We start from the raw sequence: 16,297 nt of genomic DNA, 5'->3' as shown, positions 1-16,297 counted from the left end.
CTGCGTTCAGGGATTAACTCGTTTCTGTTTCTGGTCGACAGGAAACATTGAGACCAACCACAACCTGCCCCCGTCCCACAAATCCCGGAACAACATCCTGCGGTGAGCGGGGCTACATGCCGGAGGGTGGGGGATGGGAGTGAGGGGCGCTGGCGGAGCTGGGGGGGCTGCGGGTCGGGAGTGAGGGGCGCGGGCGGCGCTGGGGGGGCTGCGGGTCGGGAGTGAGGGGATGCGGGCGGCGCTGGGGGGGCTGCGGGTCGGGAGTGAGGGGATGCGGGCGGCGCTGGGGGGGCTGCGGGTCGGGAGTGAGGGGATGCGGGCGGCGCTGGGGGGGCTGCGCGTCGGGAGTGAGGGGCCGCGGGCGGCGCTGGGGGGGCTGCGGGTCGGGAGTGAGGGGCGCGGGCGGCGCTGGGGGGGGCTGCGGGTCGGGAGTGAGGGGCGCGGGCGGCGCTGGGGGGGGCTGCGGGTCGGGAGTGAGGGGCGCGGGCGGCGCTGGGGGTCGGGAGTGAGGGGGCGCGGGCGGCGCTGGGGGGGCTGCGGGTCGGGAGTGAGGGGATGCGGGTGGCGCTGGGGGGGCTGCGCGTCGGGAGTGAGGGGCCGCAGGCGGCGCTGGGGGGGGGCTGCGGGTCGGGAGTGAGGGGCGCGGGCGGCGCTGGGGGGGGCTGCGGGTCGGGAGTGAGGGGCGCGGGCGGCGCTGGGGGGGGGCTGCGGGTCGGGAGTGAGGGGCGCCAGCCATCCTGGGGGGGCTCTGACCCTGTCCCCCCCAGCACCAGCCTGGATCTCTACGCCAACGTGATTCACTGCCAGAGCCTCCCGCGGGTGCTGACGCGGCACCGGGACATCGACATCCTCATCGTCCGCGAGAACACGGAGGGCGAGTACAGCAGCCTGGAGCACGAGGTGCCGCCCTGGAGCCCCGCCCCCCTGGGAGCCCCGCCCACCCCCTGGGGTCCTGCCCCTGGGAGCCCCGCCCACCCTGGGAGCCCCACCCCTTCCCCTGCTGTCCCCCTGGGGTCCTGGCCCTGGGAGCCCTGCCCACTCCCTCGGAGCCCCGCTCACCCCCTGGGGTCCTGCCCCTGGGAGCTCTGCCCCTTTCCCTGCCCACCCCCTGGGAGCCCCGCCTCTGTCCCCCTGGGGTCCTGGCCCTGGGAGCCCTGCCCGCCCCCCGGGAGCCCCGCTCACCCCCTGGGGTCCTACCCCTGGGAGCCCTGCCCACCCCCTGGGAGCCCCGCCTCTGTCCCCCCTGGGGTCCTGCCCCTGGGAGCCCCGCCCCACTGCCTGGGAGGTCCACCCACCGCCTGGGAGCCCCGCCCCCGGGAGCTCCTGCCCAGCCCCTGGGGGGCCCCAGCCCCCCTAGGATCTGTGCTCACCTGGTGCCTTGGCTCCACCTTGGGCCCCGCCCCGTTTGGGAGGGGAAGCCTGAGCCGTGCCCCTCCCCTCCGTGGGGCTCAGGTCTCCGCCCCTTGCGTCCTGACTCCGCCCCCTGCCCCGCAGAGCGTCTCCGGCGTGGTGGAGTGCCTGAAGATCATCACCAAGGCGCGGTCCCTGCGCATCGCCGACTACGCCTTCCGGCTGCCGACTACGCCTTCCGGCTGGCCCGCGAGGCCGGGCGCACCAAGGTCACCGCCGTGCACAAGGCCAACATCATGTGAGTGCCGGGCCGCGGGGGCGGGGTCTGCGGGGGGCGGGGGGCCGGGCCGGGGGTCGCTCAGCCCCGCTTCCCCTCCCCCACAGGAAGCTGGGTGACGGGCTCTTCCTGCAGTGCTGCCGAGAGGTGGCGGGCGGCTACCCGGAGATCGCCTTCGACAGCATGATCGTGGACAACACCACCATGCAGGTGAGAACCCCGGCGTCCGGGCCTCCCAACCCCCCACCCCCGGGAGAGACCCCCGGCGTCCTAACCCCCGCTCTCCCCCCAGCTGGTGTCCCGCCCCCAGCAGTTCGACGTCATGGTGATGCCCAATCTCTACGGGAACATCGTGAACAACGTGTGCGCGGGGCTGGTCGGGGGGCCCGGGGCTGGTGCCCGGCGCCAACTACGGGAGGGACTTCGCCGTCTTCGAGACCGTGTGAGCGAGGGGGGGCGCGGGGGGGTTCCAGGGGGCCGCAGGGTGGGAATGGGGGGCAGCAGGCAGGGCGGGAATGGGGCGGCTGGCGGGGGGCAGGATCAGGGTCTCATTGTGTTCCCCTCCCCCCCCCAGGCCACGCGGAACACGGGGAAGAGCATCGCCCACAAGAACGTCGCCAACCCCACGGCCACCCTGCTCGCCGCCTGCATGATGCTGGACCATCTCCGGTGAGCCCCCCCCCCCCCCCCCCGTGCGCCCCCTCCCTCTCCGGTGAGCCCCCCCTCGCCCCCCCACCCCGTGCGCCCCCTCCCTCTCCGGTGAGCCCCCCATCCGCTGCGCCTCCCTTGCCCCCTCGCCCCTCCGGTGAACCTCCCACACACACCCACCCCGTGAGTCCCCCCCCACCCCGTGCGCCCCCCATCCCCTGCATCCCCCAGTCTTGTGAGTGTCCCCAGCCCCATCTTCAGGGCCTCCCCCTCTATCCTCTTCCCTCCTCTGGGGGCGGTACCTGTTGGGTGGGCGGGGCCTGTGCTGCTCTGACTCCGCCCCTCTTTGCTCCTCCCCTTGCAGGCTGCACAGTTTCGCCACCACCATCCGCCAGGCAGTGCTGGCCTCCCTGGACGATGAGGCGGTAAGCCCCGCCCCTTCCCCTGGCTGGCAAGGGAGGAAGTCCCGCCCTCCTCTGCTAGTATTGGCCCACGGCAGGCAGCTGGGTGGGGAAGTCCAACCAAGAGCACAAGTCCCACCTCTTCCCCCAGCAGTGGCCAATCGCAGGCTACCGGGACAGGAAATCCTGCCTCGCCTGGGGGAAGGACATCCTGTGAGGGGTAATTGCCCCTGTGGAGAGGCTGCCCCAGGGAAAGGGGGGGCAGCCCCAGTTCATGGCCCCGTCCCTCCCCGCAGACCCACACGCCGGACATCGGGGGCCAGGGCACCACGTCGGGGGCCGTCCAGTCCATCCTGCGGCACGTCCGCACGGCCAGCGGCTGGAGCCAGTGCAGCTAGGGCCAGGGTGAGCCGGACGCCTGGGGCCCTCGGGGGGGGGCGGAGCCGGGAGCCCGGACGCCTGGGGCCCTCGGGGGGGGGCGGAGCCGGGAGCCCGGACGCCTGGGGCCCTCGGGGGGGGGCGGAGCCGGGAGCCCGGACGCCTGGGGCCCTCGGGGGGGGGCGGAGCCGGGAGCCCGGACGCCTGGGGCCCTTGGGAGAGTGGGGGGGAAGCCCGGACTCCTGGGGCCCTCGGGGGCGGAGCCGGGAGCCCGGACGCCTGGGGCCCTTGAGAGGGGCGGAGCCCGGACGCCTGGGGCCCTTGGGAGGGGCGGAGCCCGGACGCCTGGGGCCCTTGGGAGGGGCGGAGCCGGGAGCCCGGACGCCTGGGGCCCTCGGAGGGGCGGAGCCGGGGTCGTGAGATGGGGAAATCTGGGAGCATCCGTGTCTTGGGTGGGATCTGGTGGGGCAGAGTGGGGGGGAAAGGGGGGCCTGGGAGCCAGGACGCCTGGGTTCTCTGACCCCTCTTTCTCCCACAGGGGAGGACCCCACTCTCAAGCCAAGGCGAAGGGGTCGCGCAGGCCGGAGCCCCCCAGCCGGGTGATCCATGGGGCAGGATCGTAGCCCCTGCCCCCCCATCCATGTCACTGCTGCTGTGTGTGTGTGTGTGTGTGTGTCGCTGTGGGGCCAGTGCCCCACGGGTAATAAATGGCCGTCTGTCTCAGCTGCCTCTGCCACCTGCCTGGCCCCTGCCCGGACACCTGGGTTCCCTCCCACCATGAGCGGGGGGAGGGTGCACTGGGAGCCCGGACGCCTGGGTCCCTATCCCCCCACACGATCACGCAGACAGCAGGGCTTTGTCAAACCATTTAATCAAGTGTCACAGGGTGGGGCGGGGGCAGCCCCCCCACGTGCCCCCCTCGCTCTGCCCCTAAACACCGACAACCGGCCCCATCCCGGCACAAGGCAGCCCGGACGCCTGGGTCCCTGACACGCATGGCACAGGGCAGCCCGGACGCCGGGGTCCCTAGGGGCCCAGCCGGGGGTGCCGCAGGCAGGGGGCGGCCGGACGCCGGGGTCCCTAGGGGCCCAGCCAGGGGTGCCGCAGGCGCTGGGCGGCCGGACGCCGGGGTCCCTAGGGGCCCAGCCAGGGGTGCTGCAGGCACTGGGCGGCCGTGGGGCGCCGGGGTCCCTAGGGGCCCAGCCGGGGGTGCCGCAGGCGGGGGGCGGCCAGACGCGGGGTCCCTAGGGGCCCAGCCAGGGGTGCTGCAGGCACTGGGCGGCCGTGGGGCGCCGCTCGGGCAGGAAGTCCAGCATGGGCAGCAGGAACCGGGCGAACGCGGCCGCCTGCTCCTGGGGCCACTCGTATTTCTCCAGCAGCACCGCGCCCAGCGCCCAGGGCCGCAGGCTGGGGATGTGCCGCAGCTCGCCTGGGGGGCAGGGGGGGCGTCAGTGCTGGGCCGGGGACCCCCAGAGCCCAAACCCCCCCCGCCGGGTCCCCCAGTGCCCCCCCAGTGGGCCCCCCCCCCACAGCCCAGACCCCCCCCGCCGGGTCCCCCAGTGGGCCCCCCCCCCCACAGCCCAGACCCCCCCGCCGGGTCCCCCAGTGCCCCCCCCCACACAGCCCAGTCCCCGCCCGCCGGGTCCCCCAGTACCCCCCCCCCACAGCCCAGACCCCCCCGCTGGGTCCCCCAGTGCCCCCCCAGTGGGGCCCCCCCACAGCCCAGTCTCCCCCCGCCGGGTCCCCCAGTACCCCCCCCACAGCCCAGTCCCCGCCCGCCGGGTCCCCCAGTGGGGCCCCCCCGCCAGGTCCCCCCAGAGCCCAGACCCCCCCCCAGTGGGGTCCCCCAGAGCCCCGACCCCCCCCAGTGGGGTCCCCCAGAGCCCTGCCAAGCCTGGACCCCTGAACCTCCAAACCCCACTCCCCCCAACCCCTCGCCCCACAGAACCCAGCCCCCCCACCTCCCCCACGGCTCTGCCCACCCCTCACCTCGGCGGGTGAAGTATTCCGGGAGTAGCGCCCTGAGAGCGCGAAGTGGGGGGGAATCTCGCCGAGCAGCTCCACCATGTGAGCGATGTGATCTGGGGGGGGTAAACGGGGGGGGGGGTCAGTCCTGGTCCCGTCTCCCCTGCCCCCCATTACATCCCCACACCATCTCCCCCCCATGGGCAGACCCCCGTCCTATCCTGTGCCAGCTCTGCCCCCCATGCTGCCCCCCCATCCTATCCCCCATCACAGCTCCGCCCCCTGCTGCCCCCTGGTCCTATCCCCCTGTCCCAGCTCTGCCCCCCATCCTATCCCCATCACTGCTCCGCCTCCTGCTGCCCCCCAGGTCCTATCCCCCTATCACAGCTCTGCCCCCCCCCACTGCCCCCCAGGTCTTATCCCCCGTGCCAGCTCCGCCCCCCTGCTGCCCCCCAGGTCCTATCCCCCTGTCCCAGCTCTGCCCCCCTGCTGCCCCCCGTCCCAGCTCTGCCTCCCTTGCTGCCCCCCCATCCTATCCCCCATCACTGCTCCGCCCCTGCTGCCCCCCAGGTCCTATCCCCTTATCACAGCTCTGCCCCCCAGGTCCTATCCCCCTGTCCCAGTTCTGCCCCCCTGCTGACCCCCGTGCCAGCTCTTCCCCCCCCACTGCCCCCGTCCTATCCCATCACAGCTCCGCCCCCGTGCTGCTCCCCCATCCTATACCCCCATCACAGCTCTGCCCCCTACTGCCCCCCATCACAGCTTCGCCCCCCCACTGCCCCCGTCCTATCCCCCCATCACAGCTCCGCCCCTGTGCTGCTCCCCCGTCCTATCCCCCCATCACAGCTCCGCCCCCGTGCTGCTCCCCCATCCTATACCCCCATCACAGCTCTGCCCCCTACTGCCCCCCATCACAGCTTCGCCCCCCCACTGCCCCGTCCTATCCCCCCATCACAGCTCCGCCTCCCAGCTCTGCCCCCCCACTGTCCCCCCGTCCTATCCCCCATCACAGCTCCGCCCCCCTGCTGCCCCCATCACAGCTCTGTCCCCCATCCTATCCCCCATCACAGCTCTGCCCCCCTGCTGCCCCCATCCTATCCCCCATCAGAGCTCCGCCTCCCAGCTCTGCCCCCCCACTGTCCCCCCATCCTATCCCCCATCACAGCTCCGCCCCCCTGCTGCCCCCCAGGCCCATCTACCCCGGTATCTGGGTGCAACCCACCTTCATCCCTGCTGTACTCGTCCCCCGAGTGGGGCTCAAAGAGGTAGTCGCCTGTCGCCAGCTCGAAAGCCTGTGGGGAGCAGAGGGGGGTCAGGGTCGGCTCGGCTGGGGGGTCAGGGGGGCCGGGCCCGGCTGGGGGGGTCAGGGGGGCCGGGCCCGGCTGGGGGGGTCGGGGGGGGGCGTACCATGCAGGCTGTGCTCCAGATGTCGGCGGGGGTGCTGTAGCCGGCGCCGATCAGAACCTCCAGGGCGCGGTACTGCCGGGTCTGAATGTCCTCGGTGAAGTGCTTGTGCTGAAACGGGGGGGGGGGGGGGGGGGGTGAGAACAGGGCAGGGAGAGCGACCCCCAGAACCCAGCCCCCCACGACCCACAGAACCCAGAACCCCCACCCCACAGAACCCAGCCCCCGCGACCCATAGATTCCCGCCCCACAGAACCCCCACCCCTTAGACCCCCCACCCCACAGAACCCAGCCCCCCACGACCCATAGAGCCCAGAACCCCTACCCCACAGATCCCAGCCCCCGCGACCCATAGATTCCCGCCCCACAGAACCCCCACCCCACAGAACCCAGTCCCCCGCGACCCATAAATCCCAGAACCCCCATCCCACAGAACCCAGCCCCCTGCGACCCATAGATCCTAGAACCCCCACCCCACCCCTTAGACCTCACCCCACAAAACCCAGCCCCCCGTGACCCATAGATCCCAGCCCCCTTCCCCATATCGCGACCCCCCTCACCACCCAGCAGGCGTTGCCCAGGTCCGCGATCTTCACTCGGATGCGGTCGGCGTTTTGGGGGTCCAGGGGATTCACCAGGAACTCGGAGGCGCTGAACGGAGCTGGGGGGGATAAGGGGGGTGAGGCCTCGTTTCCCTGGTTCAGACCCCCCCCCCGACCCCCTGGTTCCCCCCAGCCCAGCCCACCCCCACTCACCGCTGGGCGACAGCAGCCCCCCACGCTCCCGCTGGCCCGAGCTGCCCGAGCCGGAGGCCGTGGAGAAGAGGGAGCTGGAGAAGCCGGAAGTGGCCGAGTCGGGGCTGGGGGGCCGGCGGGGGGGGGCGCCCCCCAAGGGGCCGTTCCAGGCGTCATAGGGCGGCAGGGCCTGGAAGCCGGAGGACGAGGTCTGGCTCTGGGGGCTGCTGGCCACGCTGCCCTGCCCGGGGAGGGGCCACTCTGGGGGGGAGACAGCAGGGGTGGGGTGAGCCCCGGAAAGAGGGGGGCCATTCCCCTCCCCCGCCACCCAGCTACCCCACAAATCCGCCTCCCCCGCTACCCCCCCACGAGCCCCCGACGCCCCCCTCCCCCACTAACCCCCCCACGAGCCCCCGATGTCCCCCTCCTCCGCTACCCCCCCATGAGCCCATGACTTCCCCCACCTCCCACGATCCCCCGACTACCCACTAACCCCCCCACGAGCCCCCGATGTCCCTCTCCCCCCACACCCCGCGATCCCCCGAATTCCCACTAACCCCCCCACGAGCCCCGATGTCCCCCTCCTCCGCTACCCCCCCATGAGCCCATGAGCCCCCGACTTCCCACTAACCCCCCATGAGCCCCTGACATCCCTCTCCCCCCACCCCCCCGCGATCCCCGAATTCCCACTAACCCCCCCACGAGCCCCCGACTTCCCCCTCCCCGCTAAACCCCCATATCCCCCTCCCCCAGGGTCCCCCACAACCCTGCTGACTCTCACCCTCCTCTGTGTCGGAGTCAGTCCCAGGCGGGGGGGGGGCCCCCGTTTCCAGCTCCTCCAGCCGCTGCAGGTCCCGCAGCCGCTCGGCCAGCAGCCGGCCCTGCCGTTTCTGCTTCCGCTTCAACTTCCTGCGCCGGTTCCTGGACATCTGCCGGGACCCGGTTAGCGCCCGTGTGGCGGGGGGGGACCGGGAGGGGGAACGAGGCACCACATGGGACGAAGCCGCGCACCGCCGCAGTGTGACCAGAAGCCCAGGCGTGCGAGAGGAGCCGCGTGTGAAGGGACATGCCAGATGGGCGTGGAAGGACCCCAGCGTGCGAAGGGACATGCCAGGAAGGTCCCGAGCGTGCGAAGGGGCGGGCTAGGAGGGCAGGGAAGGACCCGAGTGTGCGAAGGGCCGTGCCAGGCAGGCAGGGAAGGACCCGAGCGTGCAAAGGGCCGTGCGGGGAAGGAACCAGGTGGACAGAGATGTGTGCCCAGTGGGGAAGGGAGAGCGAGCAGGTGCCCGGGCAGGCGTGCGAGACAGTGGGTGTGTGAGGGCATCCAGCCCCCCCCCCCCCCACGCAGAACTTACCTCCATCCCCTGGGGGGCTGAGCTCACTGGGGGGAGACGAGGTCGAGATTCTCAGAACACAAAGGGCATCCGAAGAGAAAAGCATCAACAGACACTCACGGAGAGAACCCAAGCGTCCGGGCCCCCCCCCAGCTCTAACCACCAGACCCCACTCCCCCGCAGAGCTGTGGGAGAACCCGGGGGTCTGAGGCCCCCTCCCCGCTCTAACCAGCAGACCCCACTCCCCCCCAGCGCCGGGGGAGAACCCGGGCGTCCGGGCCCCAGCCCCCCTCCCCCCGGTGCTGGCGGGAGCCCTACCGGCGGAGGCGGAGGGGGGCGGCCCCCCCAGCTGCTGCCAGCGGGTGGCCTCGGCCGCCAGGCGCCGGACGTAGCCCTCGCCCACACACAGCAGCACGTTCTCCGGCTTGATGTCCGTGTGGATGATCTTGCACTTGGTGTGGAGGTAATCCAGGCCCTGCAGCACCTGGGGGCACATATGGGGCGATACGGACTGGGACAGCTGAGCCCCCCCAGCTCCCCCAAACCCACCCCCTGGGGGCACATACGGGGCGATACGGACTGGGACAGCTGAGCCCTCCCAGCTCCTCCAAACCCACTCCCTGGGGGCACATACGGGGCGATACGGACTGGGACAGCTGAACCCCCCCAGCTCCCCCAAACCCACCCCCTGGGGGCACATACGGGGCGATACGGACTGGGACAGCTGAGACCCCACAGCTCCCCCAAACCCACCCCCTGGGGGCACATACGGGGCGATACGGACTGGGACAGCTGAACCCCCCCAGCTCCCCCAAACCCACTCCCTGGGGTCACATACGGGGCGATACGGACTGGGACAGCTGAGACCCCACAGCTCCCCCAAACCCACCCCCTGGGGGCACATACGGGGCGATACGGACTGGGACAGCTGAACCCCCCCAGCACCCCCAAACCCAGCACCTGGGGGCACGCACGGGGCCGTACGGACCAGGACAGCCCAAGCCCCCTGTCCCAACCCCCCCAAGCACCCCCACCTGGGGAGCACAGATGGGGCCATATGGACTGGGAGAGCCCAACCCCCACAGCCCCCTGCAAAACCAGGCCACGCCACTACCTTCAGGATACTGGGGGGCACAGATGGGGCAGTACAACCCGACCTCCCCCAGAACCTCCAAAAACCAGCCCCCCCCAATGTTGGGGTAATGGGGGCGTGGACAGACCAGGGGAAGAGGCTTCCCATACACAGAGCTTCCCCTTCCCCACACTGTGGGGGGCAGAGACGGGGCTGTATGGACCTGGCTGTGGTTTGTACCTCCACCACCAGGCAGCCTTTGGGCTATGGGGCTGTGTGGACTGGGCAGAGCCTGACCCCCACTCAGCACCTCTCCAAAGGGTCCAGTGGGTTCAAGTGAGACTGGGGGCTGGGAGCCAGGACTCCTGGGTTCTCCCCCCAGCTCTGGGAGGGGAGCAGGGTCTGGTGGTCAGAGCAGGGGGGGCCGGGAGCCGGATGCCTGGGTTCTCTTGCGGCTCTGGGCAGGTGTGACGGAGCAGGGAGGGGGAGTGTTACGGGCACTCCCTGCATCGGTGCTGGCTGGGGGGGATCTCGGGGTGACTTCACTTGAGGGGCGACACCTGAGTGTAACCTGAGCCGGGAGGGGGCTGGGGCCAGGTGACCCCTTCTGCCCGGGACACTGGACAAAGGCCGGAGGAGACGGCTGGGGGGGGGCTGGAGGAGGGGGCAGGGGGCCGGAGGAGGGGCCGGAAGGGCTGGAGGAGACGGCTGGGGGGGGGCTGGAGGAGGGGGCAGGGGGCCGGAGGAGGGGCCGGAAGGGCTGGAGGAGGGGGCAGGGGGCCGGAGGAGGGGCCGGAAGGGCTGGGGGGGGGGCTGGAGGAGGGGGCAGGGGGCCGGAGGAGGGGCCGGAAGGGCTGGGGGGGGCTGGAGGAGACGGCAGAAGGGCTGGAGGAGACAGCTCGGGGGGGGGCCGGAGCAGGGGCTGGGGGGTGGTGGGGGTCAGATTGGAGCTGGCTGGGGAGACGGGGTCTGGGCTCCCCACCCCCAGGATGGACCCGGCTGAGGGGTCCTGGTCTCTGTCCCTACGAGCTCCCCCGTGTCCCCGGCAGCGAATAACCCTTCGCGAGGACTCGCAGGAAGTGGGGTGCGGGCCCGGCCCCCCCACACCCCGACAGTGGGGGTCTCGGCCCCCCTACCTGGCGTAGGATGCTCTTCACGCAGGGCAGGGGCAGCCCCTGGTAGTTGGATTTGATGATCCATTTCAGCAGCTGGTGCCCCAGCACCTCCAGCACCATGCAGACATCTGGGCCCAGTCAAGGAAAGCGGGGCTGGGAGCCTGGACGCCTGGGTTCTCTCCCAGCTCTGGGAGGGGTGGGGGGACTGGGAGCCCGGACGCCTGGGTTCTCTCCCAGCTCTGGGAAGGGCGGGGGGGCCAGGAGCCCGGACGCCTGGGTTCTCTCCCAGCTCTGGGAGGGGTGGGGGGACCGGGAGCCCGGACGCCTGGGTTCTGTCCCAGCTCTGGGAGGGGCGGGGGGACTGGGAGCCCGGATGCCTGGGTTCTCTCCTAGCTGGGTTAGGCCAGTCTGGGCCAGCATCGCGGGCTCAGGGCTTGGATTCGGGGATCAAACAGGAATATTTGGAAGAGACTCGCTGGCTCGGTCTCTCGGTAGCCGGCATGGGAAATGCCCCTGCAGGCTGGTCGGGAGCCGGGAAGTTGAGCCGAGCGTGTAAACCCTGGGCCACGCTCCTGCTTCATCTCGGCTCAGCTCTGGGTTCAAGAGCCGCGAGGACTGAGATCCCCAGTCACTGACTGGCGCCACCGGAGCACGGCCATTGGCCTCGGACCCGGGGACTTTGGGCGTCTGGGCTCTGTACCTGACCCTCCAGAAGTGGATCGGGTCTGGGTGCAGACTGATCTTTGAACCCGCGCTCGCGCCCTTCTGTTCTCGGCTGGAGCGTGTCCCCTGGGTCCGGTCTGAGCTACCCTCGGACCAGGGCGCTCACTGCCCTTGGGGCTGGAAGGCCCTTTTCTGGTATATGAGGAGATCTGTGACATGTGTCTGGCCGGGGCCGGGCACTCGACGGGACTGGTGCAGTCTGGCCGGAGAACGGAGGCCGGGCACTCGACGGGACCGGCGCGGTCTGGCCGGAGAACGGAGGCCGGGCACTCGACGGGACCGGCGCGGTCTGGCCGGAGAACGGAGGCCGGGCACTCGACGGGACCGGCGCGGTTTGGCCGGGGCCGGGCACTCGACGGGACCGGCGCGGTCTGGCCGGAGAACGGAGGCCGGGCACTCGACGGGACCGGCGCGGTCTGGCCGGAGAACGGAGGCCGGGCACTCGACGGGACCGGCGCGGTCTGGCCGGAGAACGGAGGCCGGGCACTCGACGGTACCTGCGCCGTCTGGCCGGGGCTGGGCACTCGACGGGACCGGCGCGGTCTGGCCGGGGCTGGGCACTCGACGGTACCTGCGCAGTCTGGCCAGAAGCCGGACACTCGACGGGACCGGCGCGGTCTGGCCGGAGAATGGAGACCTGCACGGTTTGGCCGGGGCCGGGCAGTCGACGGGACCGGCGCGGTCTGGCCGGAGAACGGAGGCCGGGCACTCGATGGGACCGGCGCGGTCTGGCCGGAGAACGGAGGCCGGACACTGGACGGGACCGGCGCGGTCTGGCCGGAGAACGGAGGCCGGGCACTCGACGGGACTGGCGCGGTTTTGGCCGGGGCCGGGCACTCGACGGGACCGGCGCGGTCTGGCCGGAGAACGGAGGCCGGGCACTCGACGGGACCGGCGCGGTTTGGCCAGAGGCCGGGCACTCGACGGGACCGGCGCGGTTTGGCCGGAGAACGGAGGCTGGGCACTCGACGGGACCGGCGCGGTTTGGCCGGGGCCGGGCACTCGACGGGACCGGCGCGGTCTGGCCGGAGAACGGAGGCCGGGCACTCGACGGGACCGGCGCGGTCTGGCCGGAGAACGGAGGCCGGGCACTCGACGGGACCGGCGCGGTCTGGCCGGAGAACGGAGGCCGGGCACTCGACGGGACCGGCGCGGTTTGGCCAGAGGCCGGGCACTCGACGGGACCGGCGCGGTTTGGCCGGAGAACGGAGGCTGGGCACTCGACGGGACCGGCGCAGTTTGGCCGGAGAACGGAGGCTGGGCACTCGACGGGACCGGCGCGGTTTGCCAGTTGAGTGACCGGGGGTGACACAGGCTGGTTGGGCAATCTCAGCACTGGAAGATCCACCAGGATTCGGGCTGGTTGTTAGAGCAGGGGGGCTTGGAGCCCGGACTCCTGGGTTCTCTCCCTGGCTCTGGGAGGGGCAGGGGACTGGTGGTTAGAATGGGGGTGGGTGGGCTGGGAGCCCGGACACCTGGGTTCCATGGAAGGATACGGACGCCGTTGATGCCCGAGATCTTGAAGTCCTCGAGGAGCTGGACGATGGTCTCTCTCTTGGGGTCACTTGGGTCCGAGTCCCGAACCTGTGGGGGTGGAAAGTTTGTGTGTGTGTGTGTGGGGGGGGCGCTACGCTGAGGCAGGACGTGGGGACCCAGACGTCCGAGCCCCCCAGACTCTCAGCCACACTATCATCTTTCCTGGCCTCCCCATGCCCTGGGGATGGGAGCCAGAGGTGGGGGAGTGGCTGTGGGGGGGAGCTGGGAGCCAGAGGCGGGAATTGGGGTGACGGAGGGAGGTGGGGGATCCTGGGTGGCAGGAGGGTGGGGGGGGGGCAGCTGGGGGGGGGGGCAGCACTCACACATTTGAGCAGTTTGATCTCATCCATGGCTGTCTCGGTGTAATGCCCGGCGCTTTTCACCACCTTCAGCGCCACAAACCGCTTCCGCCTGCGGGGGGGGAGATTAGTGCCTCACAGAGCCCCCCGGCCCCCAGAGCTGGGAGAGAACCCAGGCGTCCGGGCTCCCAGTCCCCCCCACTCCCCCCGCTCTGACCACCAGCCCCCACTCACCTCCCAGAGCCAGGGAGAGAACCCAGGCGTCCGGGCTCCCAGTCCCCACCACTCCCCCCCGCTCTAACCACTAGACCCCCACTCCCCTCCCAGAGGCGGGGAGAGAACCCAGGCGACCGGGCTCCCAGCCCCCCCGCTCTAACCACCAGCCCCCACTCCCCTCCCAGCGCTGGGGAGAGAACCCAGGCGTCCAGGCTCCCAGCCCCCCCCCCCCGCTCTAACCACTAGACCCCACTCCCCTCCCAGAGGCGGGGGAGAACCCAGGCATCCAGGCCCCTCCCTTGCCACCCCCACTCACTGGATGTCCCAGCAGAGCCAGACGGTGGAGAAGTGGCCCCAGCCGAGTTTTCGGACCACGTGGTGGCGCCCGTTGAACAGGTCCCCGATCGCCACCGGGGTAATACCCGCCTGAGGGAATGGGGGATCAGCTGCTGCCAGCCCCATGAACCCCAGCGTCTCCCCCTCCCCCCTGGGGAGATTGCTTTGCTGCAGACAGAACCCCCCTGCCCTCTACACATGGTATGGCCCTCCATGTTGGCACCCCTGCCCCGAGGTACATCCCTTCTTGTGCCCCCCCGCCCCTCCACGTGGTATGTCCCTCCCCATGGCACCCTCCCGCCCCATCATGTGGAATATCCCTCCCTCCTCTCACACCCCCTCCCCATGGTATGGGCCCTCCCTGTCACCTCCCCTGCCCCTGTGGTACATCCCTCCTCATGCCCCCCCCCGCCCTCCTCATGGTACATCCCTCTGCGTGGCACTTCCCCACCCATCCCCGTGGTACATCCCTCCCTGTGGCCACCTCCCTTGGTATGTCCCTCCCCGTGGCATCCCACCCCTCCCTGTGATACATCACTCCCTGTGACCACCTCCTTTGGTACATCCCTCCCCATGGCATCCCACCCCCACCCCCTCCCTGTGGTACATCCCTCCCTGTGGCCACCTCCCTTGGTACATCCCTCCCCGTGGTTCATGCCCCCCGTGTCCTCTCCGCCACTCCCCATTTATCCCCCATGGTACCTGCCATCCCTACCCCCCCACACTCAGTGGTACGTGCCAGACCCCCCCACCTTTGCAATAGTCCCTGGGGTCCTCCTGCTCCTCGTCATCGGAGCCCAGGCGCCCCCCGGCCGGGGGGGGCAGGGCCAGAGGCGGCGGAGGGGCGGGGGGGGGCTCCGTGGGGCTGGGGGGCTGGGGCACCCTGGGGAGAGAAACGGGGAGGTTAGTGACCCCCCGGAGCTGGGACGTGCCCCCCCTGGGGTGCAGCGCATCTCCCCCACATACCTGGGTCTGTCCGGCAGCTCCCCCATGGCGCCGGCCCAAGATGCAGCCACCTCTGGGGGGGGGGTCCCAGGCACAGAAAGGGAGGGTCTAGCCCAGGGGAGCGGAGATTTGGGGATCCCGGGGAGGGAGGGACTCGGGACTCAGCTGGGCTGGGCCGTCTGGGGGGGGGGGTGCAGTGCATGCTGGGATACGTGCCCCCGACTCAGCAATGACCTCACCCCCAGCCGGCGTTGCGGGGTTAAAAATAGCTCCTGGCCAGCTGGGGCCTGCCCAGGGGAAGGAATCCGGGCCTGGCGCAGAACCCCCCCCGAACCCCCCGGGCCTGGCACAGAGCCCCCCCCCGAACCCCACCCCCGGGCCTGGCACAGAGCCCCTCCCCGGGCCTGGGGCAGAGCCCCTCCCCCGCCAACCCCGGGCCTGGCGCAGAGCCCCCCCCGAACCCCACCCCCCCGGGCCTGGCGCAGAGCCCCTCCCCCGCCAACCCCGGGCCTGGCGCAGAGCCCCCCCCGAATTCCCCCCCCGGGCCTGGCGCAGAGCCCCCCCCGAATCCCCCTCCTGGGCCTGGTGCAGAGCCCCTCCCCCGCCAACCCTGGGCCTGGCGCAGAACCCCCCCCGAACCCCACCCCTGGGCCTGGCGCAGAGCCCCCCCCTGAACCCCACCCCCGAACCCCAGCCCCGGGCCTGGCGCAGAGCCCCCCCCCGAGCCCCACCCCCGAATCCCCCCCCCCCGGGCCTGGCGCAGAGCCCCCCCCGAATCCCCCCCCCGGGCCTGGTGCAGAGCCCCTCCCCCGCCACCCCCGGGCCTGGCGCAGAGCCCCCCCCCGTTACCCCCCCCGGCCCAGGGGGCCCTGAATAACCCGCCCCCCGAACCAGCCCCCCCCCCAGGCCAGGGGGCCCTGAATAACCCGCCCCCCGAACCCGCCCCCCCCCGGGCCAGAGGGCCCTGAATAACCCGCCCCCTCCCGTACACAAGGGGTGAGGCTGGGAGCCCAGAGACAAGGGCAGATGGGTTCATGGGGCTCAGTTGGGAGGGGTCCAGTCCAGCCTATTATCCCCCCCCCATCGGTGCCCCTCACTCCCGACCCGCAGCCCCTCTCACCTGGGGGCCGTGGCTCTTGGTCCCTTTTCTTTCCTGTGTTTCTTTTTGGGTTTCTTGCCCTGGGAGCTGCCTGGACCTGGGGGAGGAGAGGGAGGGTTAGTGGGGGGGGGTCCTGGCAGCACCTCCAGCCATTGCATCATGCCCCCCCCGCTGCCCTCCTCCCCCCCGGCAGCCCCCCTTGCCCCCCTCACCCTTCCTGCTGCTCATTTCTCCCTGCCAAGCCGGCGCATGTGCCCCCCGCGGGGGAGGGGAACAGCTGCTGCTCCACGTGGGGGAATCCCGGGAGGGGGAGGGGAAGTGGGGAAGGGGAGGGGGACCCCAGGAAGGGGGGTTGTATCAATCTCTCTGGCAGTACCTGGGATGAGACCCCCAATTTAAGGGGGGGGGGTTCCAGACACAGACAGGCCAGACTCCTCTTTCCCTCCCAGGCCCAATGAGCCCCCC

The 16,297-nt window shown here is 71.6% G+C and overlaps 1 protein-coding gene and 1 pseudogene across 1 annotated transcript; one reads left to right on the top strand and one right to left on the bottom strand.

Moving 5' to 3' along the window:
* Positions 1 to 3,777, top strand: part of LOC135976239 (isocitrate dehydrogenase [NAD] subunit gamma, mitochondrial-like) — a 4,602-nt pseudogene extending 825 nt beyond the window's left edge.
* A 377-nt stretch (positions 3,778 to 4,154) lies between these two features.
* Positions 4,155 to 16,020, bottom strand: LOC135976285 (SRSF protein kinase 3-like). Its single transcript, XM_065571317.1, is given in 16 exon segments — positions 4,155 to 4,483; positions 5,044 to 5,064; positions 5,067 to 5,135; positions 6,242 to 6,311; positions 6,427 to 6,534; positions 6,984 to 7,084; positions 7,179 to 7,418; positions 7,939 to 8,086; positions 8,513 to 8,538; positions 8,810 to 8,975; positions 10,700 to 10,806; positions 12,898 to 12,985; positions 13,261 to 13,348; positions 13,769 to 13,878; positions 14,524 to 14,671; positions 15,854 to 16,020. Coding segments are annotated over 16 exon segments (1,815 nt in total). The 5' UTR covers positions 15,994 to 16,020; the 3' UTR covers positions 4,155 to 4,298.
* Between the last annotated feature and the right edge of the window lie 277 nt (positions 16,021 to 16,297).

The sequence above is a fragment of the Chrysemys picta genome, chromosome 17, assembly GCF_011386835.1.
Source record: "Chrysemys picta bellii isolate R12L10 chromosome 17, ASM1138683v2, whole genome shotgun sequence".
NCBI classification, from domain to species: Eukaryota; Metazoa; Chordata; order Testudines; family Emydidae; genus Chrysemys; species Chrysemys picta.
The sequence above is the reverse complement of the archived record's forward strand: the minus strand, read 5'-3'. Positions and strand labels throughout refer to the sequence as shown.